The 15,514-nt window shown below is 42.8% G+C and overlaps 1 protein-coding gene across 1 annotated transcript in view; it reads right to left on the reverse strand.

Moving 5' to 3' along the window:
• Positions 1–1,220: 1,220 nt before the first annotated feature.
• LOC135904025 (PX domain-containing protein kinase-like protein) overlaps positions 1,221–15,514 on the reverse strand; it is an 83,070-nt gene continuing 68,776 nt past the window's right edge. Inside the window, exons 12-14 of the mRNA XM_065434585.2 lie at positions 11,838–11,970; positions 8,055–8,187; positions 1,221–4,167 (exon numbers count right to left, since the gene is read on the reverse strand). Coding sequence (XP_065290657.1) covers positions 3,914–4,167; positions 8,055–8,187; positions 11,838–11,970 — 520 coding nt within the window. The 3' untranslated portion in view covers positions 1,221–3,913. The remainder of the gene's footprint in view (positions 4,168–8,054; positions 8,188–11,837; positions 11,971–15,514) is intronic.

Raw genomic sequence — 15,514 nt, forward strand, 5'->3', positions numbered from 1 at the left:
ATTGAGAGTGACGCAGTTGGCGGAGTTTGCGCTTTAGCCGCTCACAATGGTGAAAACCTGGATGTGAATAATGAAAGGTCTTGGCTGCACTTGGTTCCTTGATGAGGGAGACCACCGTACAGTTCAGCCTGCTTACAATGAAACTGCAGGATGGAATATAGCATAGCCTTTTCTGACTGCCAATTGAAGTAAATGTGCATGCATGCGTGTTGGCATAATGCCAACTATAGTGCAGCTCTTCAGGAAGTTAGTTAGACAACCACCGCGGTTCTTCATGGGGTGTGCAGTGAAGGCATTGCAAAGGAAGATGTGTAGAATGCACAAATGAAGAGGAGAAATAAAATGCCACACCTGCGTGACATGCTTTAACAGAACTTGAAGTGCCCTGCCCCAGTAGGTGTGCTTTCGCCTAGTACTTTCTTGCTCGCGCTGTCCCATGGACACTTGTCATGCTTGGAGATTTGCAAGAGAAAATGTTGCGGGGCAGTATATCTTTGGACAAGAATGTTGCTGCCACCATCACAATCATCAGGACAATGTGATAAATGCACTAGTTTGGCACTATCTAAACTCAAGGCACTTTACCATATGTCCTTAAGCAATGCATAGTCATTCACTGTTGTCTTAAATTATGTGAATTGTACTGTTGCTCGATCCTTGTATCAGTCGCTGACTTTTGCAATGGGCGCCAGCATTTGCCGAGTCTGTCTGCAGGCTTTTAGGTGGCACACTCAACATCATCTTGATTCTGAGTAAAATTGGTTATGATCGTGAGATATGGCAGTTGAAAGTTTCTTCTTTAAAATAAATGTGAAACACAATTCGCTGAATCTTGGCGCAATAAGCAAATATGAGGCAATATTGGCCAACCACATTCATATTTCTCATGAATGTGCAGCAACTGTATAAGCGCAAATGAGATCTACTAGTTTCCACATCTGTTTCTGTGTTTATGAATAAAGACACCCTGCGAAGTGGTTTATTAGTGACTTACACAACATGGCGTGAATATGCATCCAGAATTTCCAACCACCTTAGGCCCTTTCATCATGCGTGAAAATACCAGGATGCTGGGGAACAAATTTTTTTTTTAATTTTATACTTGCAGGCAATATAACGCTGTCACCGTTTATCATATGGCTCTAAGTTCCTCTAAATATGTAATTTTTATGCACAAACCTATGTGCCTATATCCTAAGAGGAAGGCACCAAAGTGTAAATAGGATACACAAGGATTTATTTAGAAAAGTCTCCTGTATATGTACACAATTGGAAATAATATAGAAACATTTGGAGTCACTTTTTCTCCCCAATGCATCATAAAACATGTGAGACTCCATTGCATTCAAGTACAATAAACTTGTGTGTATGCATAATGTCACATTTTTTCGGTGTATGCAGACAATGCAACAGTGGTTGTTTCCCCATTAAGCAATAGCACCACAATTTTCCTGGTGCACCAAGGAATAAGTATGCAGCACGCTGGCAATGTGTCAATTGTGAGGCAAGCCATTTGGAACAAAGAGTCTAGATTCAGTCGACTGTTCTCTGCAGCAGGAACCACCTCAGAAATTTCAAAAAGGAACAGATTTGCACAGCAGCCATATGATAAGGTCTACTGCATATACAGCATCACCACCTCTTGTAGTTTGTATTAGGCAGAACAAAAGAAGACAGCATGGCTACATAGTGTACCTTAGCAGCTCATTGAACACAGCTTTGGACATTATTCACTATATGGCACACCTCAGAGATACAGGTTGAAGTCCTACTTCATCTGCAGACTTGGCAACCGAAATAGCCAAAAAAGCTGCAATATTCTCTTATTAATTACACCTGTTACATAAGTTAGGAGCTGTGCTAAGCACTGTGTTTTGTAACATTAGGACATGCTGAAAATTGTGCTTAAGAAACAAGTGCTAGTGTTTCTTTATCACATACATCTCAGCCATCACAAGTTGCACTTGCGTATTAATAGTTCTGTTAGGCTCTTTAACTGGTATGATTAGAAGTAATCAAAATTAACATGCTGATTGCATCCAATTACAACAAACTTTTAGAAAGGCTTCTGGAGTTTGTTTTCATCCACCAATTATTAAACTCGCACACCTTTCATACACAACACTGAGACAACAAAAACTTAACGGAAAAGGCACGTTTTCCTTCCATGATTGTTGGGCTTAACAGCAGCAAAACGGGAAGGAGGCGCTCTACATGAAGTAATCTTGCCCCACAGAGATCCAAGAAAATGTGGCAGCACGCCATGCAGACAAGTTGTTCAAGCTCCCAACAATGCCTGCATCATGTGTGCACACACTGCGAGCTGTGTGACCTTTTGTTGGGCTCTACTTTAAAGCACAGCAGACTATTCGAGTCTTTGACCTTCTCTTCCATTTGACCTCCACAGAACACTGCTTCCTGTCCGTATGTACGTGAAGCAGTGTTCAGCACTGGCTGCAGTTTCAGCACTGGCTGCAAAGTTTCATGTACATTAAACTTTGTACTGCATCCTACCAGTGCAATGGTAGGATGCTTGCTCCTTGGCATTGTTTGTGACATAACTACAACACTGCAGTCCTCCTTCCCAGTTTTCTACCATTGTTAAACATGCATCCTTCCCAGCTAGCCAAACCATTGTCCTTATTTAAGGATTAACATACTTCATATCTTAACTTTCTGATGCCCAGCCTATCAAATATGCTGTACCACATGCTCAAATTAAAGTACTATTCAATTTCAGCTCTGATAAAAAATGCGGAAAGGAAATGAACTGAAGTTTGGACAGCAATGTTGTCTATACTCTCGTGCTCTGCTTGGTGTCAAGGACACCATGATAAAAGGAAATTACTTTAATTTGACTTTAGTCCACTTAATGTGAGGGCAGTCTCTTGTAAGCTTGTAAAAAAGACTACTTGTTCAGGTATGTGGGCAGTCGACAGGTTAGCACATTTATGCCAATTCTCGTTTATTAAACTTTTAATCACAATGTATACGATAGCCATTAAATGTGTAATTTGTTCCACTAAATCTGAAGGAGAAATTACCTAAATATTCACTGAATACTATTTATGCTAGATATGAAGACAATGCCACTTATGTCTGTCACATAAAATAGTGTTGCCATAAGTTTTGACGAAGAGGAATGGATCTCCATGACGAGGCACTGTTGTACATCTCCATGACAACCGCCAACATCACATGGTCTGCAGAGGGCCTGATACAGCACTTAGGATGAAAAATGTTCAGCCACCCATCTTACAGCCCAGAACAGTCTGCATCATCCTTCTATCCTTTGTGCTGCATGGAACATCCGAACAGCTGTTTGCCTCTATCAAAAAGAATACTGGTGTATGTTGGCTCAGAGCATGTAGCAACATCCTTTGATGAGGTAATAGAAATCTTGTGCCAAGTTGAAAAGACAAAAGCCTAGATCGCTGTGCTGACTCTGGAAAAGTGACCAAGGAATGTGCAACAACTTTTTTAAAGCAGAATATATTTTTTTTCTTCCCCGTGTATTCTCCCCATGTATTGTTTATGCATTTCACTGAAATTTGGTGTGAAATAGCTCTCCTATTATTGAGTCATCAGAGCTGACACTTCATATAAGACAACGATTCTGAAAGTTATGAAGCATGTCAGAACAGAGGAAACAAAAACAGACACGTACAGTGACGATAATCAGTGCTGTGGCCTCATCTGATGATCAGCAGTGTGTGTGTGCCTGTTCTGACATACTGCACAACTTTTATAATACGCTCTGTGAACAACTTGAACTTTGCTCCTCCTGAATTAAGGTCAGTTTCCGGATTGTGGTGCGTAAAGTTGATGTCTCCTAAGTGGAGGATGTGGCGCAGCGTGTATGATACACTGGGCATGTTGGGTGTTATCCTAGAGCAGCAAAACTTGTGGCCAGTCAGAGCTTGGGCTTGCTGCAGTCTTTAGTGGTGGTCCTGCGCAAGGCGCCTTTGTTGAAGGACGTGATGGAGGAGAGCAGGGCAGAGCGGTCTGTGGACGAGCCCGACGATCCTGACCCTGGAGTTGGTGGTCCAGGCGGTGGTGGCGGTGGTGGCGGTGGTCCACTAGCCACCAACAGAAGGGGAGGAGGAGGTGGGGGAGGGGGAGGTGGAACTTGAACCTTCATCACAGGGGTGTCCTCAGCTTTTGTGCCTGGAAGCAAGATGATGACACGTTAACGGCTGCACAGGCATCGCCCCAACAGACCGGAGTAAGACAAGCGGATATGAAAAACGCAGGTCAGACTTGCAACAACTATTACAACAAAACTGTTGGAGCAACTAAAAGAGCTACAAAACATTATATGCATGCTTTCATGGTGTCCTAGGAGACTTAGATAATCAGCAGAATTTATATCTAGAGGTAAAGTTTGTAGAGATGGGTTTGCACAAGGCTCACCCTATTAAAGAGTATATGAAAATTGCGAAACCCTTGATATATTGCCTGTTCAAAGACATTATTCGAAACAATTATAAAATTTTCTAATTTCCCTGAGAGAACTAAAAGCGGTCACAATTCCATTTTTGCAGAGAATGGGGCCCTGTTAAACGTGACATGCACTTTAAGTTTGAAATATATAGGTTCATTACAGCCTTTGCAGAAAATTACTTACACAAGTGTTCCAGAGCTTTACAAGCATATTTTACGAACAGCACAGGATGTTTAAGCAGTGTCCTGGGGCAAGATCACACAAGCATCTCGCTTTCCAAACCTTCATTTGCGCTCTCTTGATTAGCTGGCGCCATGCTTTTGTCAACACGGCATGGCGGGAGCACAAATTGAACACCACCTACTCAGTGATGTAGGAGACAAAGCAAACATTCCGAAAGCAAGAGAGATGCTTGCGCTATCTCGCTCCTAAATTAACTTAATGTGCCACAAAGTTGACATTTTAGGTAATGGGAACATTAAAGTGTGCCGATCATCATACAATCCCCCCAAAAGATCTAGAACTTATTTCTCTTTGGTGTAACACTTGGCTAACAACGCTTAACGTTTCTAAATGTAAAATTATCTCTTTTTTGTCGCAAGCATGCTAATTCTAAGTTTATCACATAAATAACATCACTATTCTGCATGATGCTCAATATAAATATCTTGGTGTTAACTTCGGCTCTTTCATGGTCAACACACATCGCATACATATGCACCAATCCTTCGGGATCATTAGGGTACATAAGACGCAAGTTACATAATTTTAATAAAAACATTCGTAAACTAGCTTATCTAACATTTGTTCAACCTCAGCTTGAATAAGCCACAGTCATCTGATCTCCCCATCAGAAATACTTGATTGAAAAACTAGAATCTATTAAGAATAGGGCTGAACATTTTATTTCATGTTGTTATGACTATAACAAAAGCATAACACAAATTAAACTTTACCTCTCACTACAGTCCTTGCATGATCATCATTATATAGCTCTGCTATCATTATTTCATAGATACATCCATAATACAGCAATTAATTATTAATACCAACTTCTGCTTTCAATAAATCATTTTTACCCACAGCAATCCAGGAATGGAATGAACTTCCAGATGCAACCACCATGGAACGTGATCCTGATGAATTGAAAGAGTGGTTGCTTTCAGATTTTTGAAATTAGAATTGTATAAATTTCTCTTTGCATTCCAAGAGGTGTTGCATATGAGGTCGCCTGTACACATATTTTATTTTGCTGCATTACTTAAACTACATTATTTCATTCTTGTTGTAACATCTTTGACTTGTGTATGTCTATGATGACTCCCCCCCCCCCCCTTATGTAATACCCTGTAAAGGGTCCTTAAGGGTCCAATAAATGATGATGGTGATGATGACCAGTTCTGCCTTTGAAACTCCTCATTGCAGGTCACAACGGAAAGGCTAATTCATTTCACTACTCTGCTCTTCCAAGAGCCATTCGCCTTTGAAAAGACCTTCCTAATGCCATCGCTTATGAGAGTGACCAAGAAAATTTCTGGCTTCTTCCAACAATGCATTTTCCAAACGCTACATAACCTAACGTGTTATTTTTTCTTGCCTTTTCTGTTATTAGTGCACAACTATCCGTTAAATACTGTTTTGTTATAGCCTAATTATGTCCCCGCTCTCTGTAATTCTATTGATTATATTTTACTCTGTGAAAGTTTATTGTTCAATGACCTGTTGAATTCAAAAGCATTCGGTTTGTCCATTGTACAATTGTAACATGAAATGACTGTATGTTAGCCCATTTCTTGCACTGTATTTTTTGTATATGTACTCACATATGTATTTTAATTATTGTACGTTATAATCTGTGAGTGTACTCTCCGCCCTTAAACAATGCCTCTAGGGGCCTGTAAGGTATTTTTAAATAAATAAATGAATACATGGGCACAGTTTTAAGAGCATCAGTTATTTACAGCCTTTGCAAGAATTCTTTAATTTTCAATTTCTTTCTCTAGTGAGCTGGTTGGCAACAGAGCGTCCATCCTTCACAAGGTAGCCAGCTAGTCTGATGCCAGCGTGCAAGCTGCGGTAAAATCGCTCGTAGAAAATCAACAGCTTCCACTGTGTTTATGACACTGCAAGCACCGAGTCAAAATGAAACTACTGTTTGCTGAATCCACTGTGGACGAAACTGTGATAGCTACCGTCGCAATCGTAAAGGAAAATAAGCAGTTCTGAAGGTACACGGCCAATCAAGTGTTATCTACGGCGGTAAACGGAAAAATATAAACATACAAATAGGCATGCAAAGTTCTGCCCCGTCATTCTCGTAAGGTTTCTGCTGATGACCATGGGGTCGACGGGCTCTGCCGGTTCATTCTGATTGGACTACAGCACTGCCATTACTGCTTTGCACTGCGCACTTGCAGTGCTCCGAGGGGTGTCTGAATTAGCTGGCGTAAGGCTGAATACATCTGAATTAACGAGAGTTTTATGCCGTTAAATAATGCATACACCTGGTGAGACCAAAGGACAAGTCCGAATTAGCAGATTGTCCTAACTAATGAGCTGAATTAACGGGGTTTTACTGCACAGCCATTATCAGCCATGTTCCCAGTGCCTAAGAGACTGTTCTCTTAGGCGCTCTTAGGCACTTTCTCCAAATGTCGACTTGGGGTGAACCCCAAGTCGACATTTGGAGAAAATGGGTTGCATGTTATGTATAAATTGTGGCAAAACTTTTATCAATACTGCCTTAATTGAACTGAAATTTATGAGACAAAGCTTAAGCTTTGCAAATTTATTTGCCAAATTTTTGTTTTCTCCCAATGTTCATGTGTTATACAAGTTTCATAGTAGGTTTCCCTGGTGTCATTGGTGACCTAAACGAAACAGTTAGCTTGTATTTAAAGAAAATAAGGGGAAGGTTAACTAATGTGCAGGCGAAATACAGTTGTGTGGGCTTTAATTACAGACTTTGCAGTAGATTACATATTCAAACACTCCAGAGTGTTGCAGGTGTGTCTCACCAACGATATAGAGATCAAGTTTAATGAAAATGGGAGGAACATTATGGCCAATAAACATGCCAAGTTAAGTGGGTGTGGATAAATTACAGCCTTTGTAGAAAATTTCTTCAACAAGTGCATAAAAGTTCAAGTCAGTAGCTGTCCGCTATGTTTCCCATGATCCTAGAATGGTGCAGATGCCAACACGTTCACATTCAGTAGATATGGGGGCCAATTTTAGATATTTAACGTGACATTGCTCAGCTGATGCAACATGACATCATAAACGGCTTAGCACATTGCGTGTTTGCAGATAGTGGACAGAAAAAGCAAATGCCACTTGGTAAGTTTACAAAGCCTAATATGCTGAATTGGCATTGAGAGACACATATGACGTAGTGCACAGCTAGCTCCATGGGAATTTCAAAAATTGTTGAGATTTCTTGCAGTAACTGAACATGAAATTAAGTTTTCACACAACATTGTTTTAGGGAGTCTAACTCTACTGAGAGGTAAAGTTTTTCCAGGATTAAAACTGCCAGACGATTTTATCACCAAACGACATTCTTGTCCATGCAAAGAGCATTGCAAGTGACTTGAGAACACAGACTCACTTGTGGAGCGAGTGCTGGCAGTTGCCTGTGACCGGCTGCTCTCTGCTTTTTTCAGCTCAAGCAGCCTTTTCTTGCGGTCATCATCCTGTGACAAACGTGCCTGCGCTTTGCTCAGCTTGGTGCGCTGTCGCAGCTGCAAATGCAATATCTTTCAGCATTAGTAACGGATGCTGCTGCGTGATGCAGCAGCGCCAGTCTAGAAAAGGTGACATGAACAGCTCTATCAATGAAAAGTGCCTTTTCAAAATGTGTTATAAATATGAGCATGTTACGGAATTAAGAGCAGCTAGCACCAGGTAATAAATGTGAATGGAAGCAGCCACGCCAATGCAAAGCGAATGCCCAACAGTTTTATCAAGGGAGGCAAGGATGACCAATCTATCCAGCAAGGTTATGCTTTTACTACAAAGCCAGAGCACTTGATTCAACACAGACACCAGCCTAGTGGGCGGGATGCAAAGGATGTGCTTGCTGATATACACTTGTATGGAGGCTGAGCTCAATCTCGTGCCCACTACACAGCTTCCTATTCGAGAAACAGTCGGGAACAGTCTTAGTCACCTCATCTCATCTGCTTGCAGACAACTTGCATATTTTCGGGCTGCCCACAATGCATTAAACAAATAGCACTAGACCTAATGGTTCTGACTAGGTGTTTTATTACACAATTTCAAAGCTGTTTAAAAGAGGCCTTTATTAACACAGCTCAACAAGAATGCTAAGCGCTTCCAAGGTTCCCACACATGAGAACTAACTATTAGTGGCCTCAGTGTGCACACACTATTCATTGTGCCGGTATAGAACCTTGGAAAACAGGTAAACAAATGAGACCTGCTAGCAACATCTATAGTGGGCCTACTATGAGCAAACACAAAATACTGCACAGTCTAGTAAGTGTACTGAGTGCCTGCATTTATCCTTTCAAAGGCCGCAAAAAGAAAGCAATCAGCAACATAATGCAGTGTAAGCTAGGCAGCAACATCCTCATGCCGATGGGAATCTGCCAGTGCTACATAATAACCGATAGGCTGGTGCACAGGGGAGACTAAAACACCTTTGCGATCTTTTGTTTTACTATGAGCATGAAGACTTCATTCTCTGAAAACATGACTGAGAGTACTCCAATCCAGACCCAAAAGCATACAACCATGTCACTTTCATATTTTATGGGCTTTCTTCAGAGCCCAGAATAAACAGCCACGCAAACTTCAGTCGGTGTTTTAAAGCATGCTCTACAAGTTTTATAATACAACTTATGCGCTATATAGGAATATCCAAAGTTTTGCATAATTGAGTTTAACTAACTGGTCAACCAATCGCACCTGAAAGAATTAACTCAGGGCTTTGAACACTATGAATGTGGTATCATTCACCTAGGTTAGAGTTACATAACCATGCAGTAGTACTATATGGATGTAGCACCTTTGGATCATGTACTTCACTATATTTACTCGTGTAATGGCCAAAACCATGTTAAAGCCGCACCCAGAACTTTGTAAAAGAAATCCCCCCAAAATATGTTTGAAAATTACCTATGTATAAGCTGCAACCCTTGATTTTTGAGAAGGTTGGCAGTGTTATCTGTTGTGTGGTGCGAGAATTCTGAAGCATTTTTTTTTAACCAGTGGAAAAGCAAAGCAGCTGTGCCAAGTTTTCGGCGCCTCCAGGTAGCGAAAGCACAGTATCCGAGATTTAGCAGCTGCTTCCGAGACACTGCCATTGCTGGTCTGTGGGGCATCACCATTTCTTCCAGCCAGCAGGTGACGTGCTATGGGAATGGCTAAGAATAGCCAGAACCAGTACAAGCGAGTACTGCAGTTAAATAAAGGCAAATACCACCAAAAATAATTATGAAAAAAAAAATTTTGTCTTTTTCTCCATATGCAATGGTCGCACCTCACCAATCTTCACCCCAAATATCTGAAAAAAAAAAAAAAACTGTGGCCATTGCACGAGTATATACAGTAGCACGTGAACACAGTTCCATGTTAACAACGAAAATTCCTGTTCATTATTTGAAAAAGTATTTATAAAAGATTTTCAATTTGTTTCTGGAACCACTCAACTTATGTTTGATTCGGCCTCAAAATTAACTATTTGCACCCATTTATAGTACCCCCACCACAACACTAACTATAGTGCCTTGAGTATTCATGTTGACATCATGTTGTGACTGCCTACTAGAGTCAACAAGGAGGAACCTCATTCAACCACTCTAGAATATTGTTATGGAAGGATAAAAGAAGAGGAAGGAAGAAGAAGATTGCGAGACGCTGGCTGCTGCATGTTGTTGCTGGTCAGCCATTACACACTGGCTCTGCTTATGTATATATTGTAAATACAGCCTTTCTATACTCGCAAGATCCCTGTAACATATTGGTGGGAGGTGCTGGGTACCACGGCTGGAAACAGAGCTCCGCAGTGGATGTTGCAGCACCGTCCCCACCACGAATGGTGGTGAGCGCGCGGTATCAACACCGTTGCCGCCTCCAACGTCACCGTAGCCAGCTACGTCGCTGTCCCCTTCGGTTGTGGTTGTGCGACCCAAGGATTCTGGAACTTTCTGCGGGACCGATGGCGCCGATGTTGAGGAATGGGTGATGATGCACGAATGTGTGTGTGGAATCAACAGATGGGACCCTACGCTTATGCTAGCTAACCTGTTCTACCTAAGAGGCATGGCAAAGGTGTGGTACGAAAACCACGGAGAGGAGCTAACCAGCTGGGACCAATGCAAAGAGAAGTTGACAGAGTTTTTTGGCAAACTAGCTGGCCATAAAATTGCCGCAAAGCAGTACCTGGCCTCCTGTGCACAATCGCCCACGTAGTCCTATGTCTCGTGCATCCAGGACGAGCTGGCGCTTTGTCGTAAAGCCGACAACGGCATGACAGAAGCTCAAAAGGTTGGAGACGTGCTTAAGGGCATTGCTGACGTTGCCTTTAATCAACTCATGTGCAAAAGCTGCTCGACAGTTGATGCTATCATCAAAGAGTGTCGACAATTCGAGCAGGCCAAAAGCCAACACGTCTTGCAACCATTCACCAGACTTCCAAATGCTGCCACAATGTCGATGTGTAAAGATCAACCCGCACAGCAGCGTGCGTCGCCATCAGAGGACAAGGTGCACATTGTTCTACGTGAACTGGATGCGATGGCACCCGCAGCTTTCTGTTCACGTAGCGCTGATGCTACCTCTTTTATAGTTTCCCTCGTACAAGCCATCGTTCGCCAGGAAATTCAAAACATTGGTTTACATTCTGTCTGTGCTGTCACTAACTCCAGAGCCAACGTGCACCATTCTCTCCGCATCAGCTTCTCTCCGCATCACAACCCGATTGAGTGAAGAACTGCGGATGACCAGCCAATACGTTTCACCTGTTGCCACATTGGTCATGTCGCCCGATACTGTCGCAACTCGTGGTTCTCAACACCTCGCACGCTGACCAACCTGAGCCGTTTTGATGGAAATGCCCGCACTGTTTTGCCCACCACCGAGTCTAACAGCGCTGACAACTCTGCTAGGAACACATGGTACAGTTGCTCACCATCACTGTACGGACATCAGTCTTGTTCATCGCAAACACTTGCCCATCTTCCCGTTCGCCGTTCCCGATCACCTTTTGTCCCCTGTGGCTTATGGCCGCACCCTTTCGGAAAACTAAGAATACTCCCAACATCCTCGTAACAATATGATGGTACCCACAACTTCTTTTGCCATGAGACCAAACAGGTGGCTGACAATCCCGCCTTGCCCAGCAGATGTGGTAAAAACAGACACACACCTGCTTCTGATCCTCCTGTAGCCTCTTCTCCGTGCGTGAGCGTGCAGTCTTGAGTGCATCTTTCAAGAAACTGGGAACTTTGAGTGCCAATTTGGCTATGCTTCCGTTGGCCGGTGCCACCTTCTGGAAAAAGCTGAATCCATGAATCTAATTTAAACAGTTGCCATGGCTAACAAGCAAACATTCTTGTTATACAGGGTCCATTATAAAAGTAATGTGCATTTTCTGGAAAAAACAGATTTATTGACCGGACCTGTACAAATGGTTAAAATTCTTCAAAATACTCTCCTTCTGCATCAATACAGTCGCCGACCATTTATTCGGACCTCACGGGGACTGCAGAAATGTCCGAATAAACAGGTGTCCAAAAAAGCAGATTAAGAAAAAAAAAAAGAAATCCTTTATTTCCATGCACTTATTCGGGCTGGGCAGTAGGCTTGAAGAAATCGTGAATGTGCCGTTGCACGCTGTTCCATTTACGTGCAATCAGATAAGCCTAAATCTTGGAGAGGGTCTTACGGTCACTATAGGTGGCTGAAAGCACAGTCACTGCTCGTACACGCTCCGCATGCGACGGCAGCGTAGCACATGGTGCGTCATCTTCCGACTCAGAGTCATCGTCTGGCGGTGCAGCCAAAACCTGACGAATGATCTCGCCGTCATCGAGTTCTGCGCATGTCAGTACAGCAGCATGAGCACCTGCAAAACTGTCAAATGAGACGGTGTCCAATCGCACAAACGAAAAACGTGGCCTACTCGCAGCGTCTTGCGCGAAGAAACAAATCAGCTGCTGGATTGTCTTGACATGGCTTACTAAGCTGAAACCAGAACTGCTGTAGAGCCACTCTATTGAACCAGGCAAAAACGGTGATGATGAGCGGGGATTTTCAGTAGCGCCACTTCGTGGGGCAGCAAGGAGGCTCCGTTCAAAACAAAAATGGCGTTCAGCAAGTTGAACCATGCACCGGTCAGAGTCAGTCCATGGTGTTTTCAATCGAGTTGGCTCAAGAAGTGTCTGAAAAATCAGACGAGAGGTTGCAAGGTGCCTGAACTTTTGGCAGTTGTTATACATTATGGTCTATGGGGAGAATGGCGGTGCAGCGAAGCAGACCGAATAATCGAGCGTGTCCAAATTTTTGGAGTCCGAAAAATCAGTCAGCGACTGTAAACTTGAGGAGACGTGTCTGCCACGCCTGGAAGGCACCCTGAAAGTCCTCAATGGGAATGTCTCTCAGGAACGCTGTAACACGCTTTTGGATGTTTTCCATGGTCTCCTAATGCTTTCCTTTCAGCGCTCAGTTGGGAAACAAAAAAAAAGTCGCACGTAGTTAAGTAAGGACTGTAAGGGGGTGGGGGACCACCGGGGTGTTGCTCCGGGCCAGGAAGTTGGTGATGATGAAGGACATGTGGCTGGGGGCATTGTCATGGTGGAGCTTGACCGTGTCTTTGATTTCAGCCCCGATGCGTGAGACCCGACGTTTCAATGTCTTGAGCACCTCCAGGTAAAAGGCCGAGTCGACAATTTCTCCTTGCAGTACAAACTCAAAATGGACGATTCCTCGGGTGTCAAAGAAGACAATGAGTATCGTTTTGATGTGAGACTTGCTCATTTGCACTTTCTTGGGGCGGGGGGATGATTTTGTGTGCCACTCGCTGCTCTGCTTTTTCCGATTCTGGGTCGTACTCAAACATCCAGGATTCGTCTCCGGGCACGACAGAGTTAAGAAAGTCCGGCTCATTTTGAATCAAATGTATCAATTCTTGACAGCGTGAAACTCGAAGTTCTTTCTGATCTTCTGTCAACACTTTCAGCACAAGCTTCTTGCAGACCTTGCGCATTTGCAGATCCTCGGTCACTATCCCATGTACCACAAATGTGAACATGTGTAGGATGTCAGCAATTTGTTGGATGCTCAATTGATGGTCAGAACGCAAAACTTCGCATACACGATCCACGTTTTCGTCGGTTCTGGTCGTTGTTGAGCGTCCTGAACAGGGTATGTCGGTGACCTCCTCCCAGCCCTCCTTGAACGCCTTGTGCCACCTCCCAGATTGTGACCATGAAATGCAGTTGTCCTTGAAGGTCTCTTGAAGCATCTGGAATGTTTCGGTTGCATTCTTTTCAAGCCTCATGCAAAACTTTATAGCGTATTGCTGTTCAAGCGAATGCTCCATCCCGCTATGTTATCTGCTCACATTGCTCAGAGTAAACTGGTGACCAACTACGTTGGCAGGGCATGACACTTGCCACATTTCCTGACCAGTTTTACCGCACTGCTATGGATAGTCGCATCATAATAAAATCATGTGCATTACTTTCATAATGGACCCTGTAAATTTTATCATAACAAGCTGCCACTTTTATAACACAATCCTGTGAAAAGAAAATAACACAAAACCAAAGGCTGCAGCAATTACATAGTGATGGGTTCCACACTTTCATAAACCACCTTGTACTGGCACCACTCATACAAAAGAATTGGTAGGAACATTGATTCAGGTCAACCTCTCAGCCTTTCTATCATAATAAATAACTCTCTCTCTCTCATACAGGAGAAGGCATTCTACATTTCACTCTCATAGTAACATTTGAACAGTGGTTTGTGGCAATGTCTGTGCTCTTCTGAAAAACCTATTTGACAACTTCTGCCCCTATGTGAAAAACTGGTGTAATAATGCACCAATTCATGTTTTATTCTTATCGGCCAAATCTTCCCCATGGACCAGTTAGTGGCTGTTTTGATGACCAAAGCTGCTGTGAGCCACAGTGCATAGGTTCAGCTTGCCAAGCAGAAGGGTAAAGCATGCAGTCATTTACTAAAACATTGAACAAATACTGGATAATCTCCATGGAGGGAGAGGCTTCTTGACTTCATTATGACAGAAACTTAGATGCACAGCAGATATCACCTTAAAACTTTTTTTGTGTGCAAACAAACAGGGACGAAGAATAGGGGTAACACAAGGACGAGCGCTTTCTAACAACTGGTTTTATTTTTGAAGAACTACCTGCTTAAATAACCACAGATCTGCGCGATCTAGTCAACAGAGCACGCCTATAGCGCATATGATACCTGCCGTTCTGCGCGATCAAGTCAAGAGAGCACGTCAATATTACATATAACACTTGTGATAAAAAGACGTGGACAAAAGCCACCCGGTCAACCTAAAAACAGCAAGGTGCATAAAACAACCACTTACAATAAAATGTGTAAAAGATGTGATGATAGAAGCGAATTTTCTTTATCTAACAATGAAACAGAAGGATGGCTGATGCATTTTTCTTTTTGTTTTTCAATCCAGTGTGCTTCCACAATTTCCCTAGCGGTTTGATTCCTATGCCTATACAAAATGTCTGTGCTACTAAGACAAGGTGAGCAATCATGTTCTTGGCAATGCATTGCCAAATGCGTACTAGGGTGACCTTTCAGACTAGACAAGTGCTCCCATAACCTTGTGTTAATGCATCTCGCAGTCTGCCCTACAGGTAGGTAGTTCTTCAAAAATAAAACCAGTTGTTAGAAAGCGCTCGTCCTTGTGTTGCCCCTATTTTTTGTCCCTGTTTGTTTGCGCACAAGAAGTTTTAAGATGAATCTGTATCAACTAGGCCGAGTCGCAGTTATGCTGCAGATATCACAGTAGGAAACTTTCGGTCCACTAAGATAGAGTTCTATTTC

The sequence above is a fragment of the Dermacentor albipictus genome, chromosome 5 (genome assembly GCF_038994185.2).
Source record: "Dermacentor albipictus isolate Rhodes 1998 colony chromosome 5, USDA_Dalb.pri_finalv2, whole genome shotgun sequence".
NCBI classification, from domain to species: Eukaryota; Metazoa; Arthropoda; class Arachnida; order Ixodida; family Ixodidae; genus Dermacentor; species Dermacentor albipictus.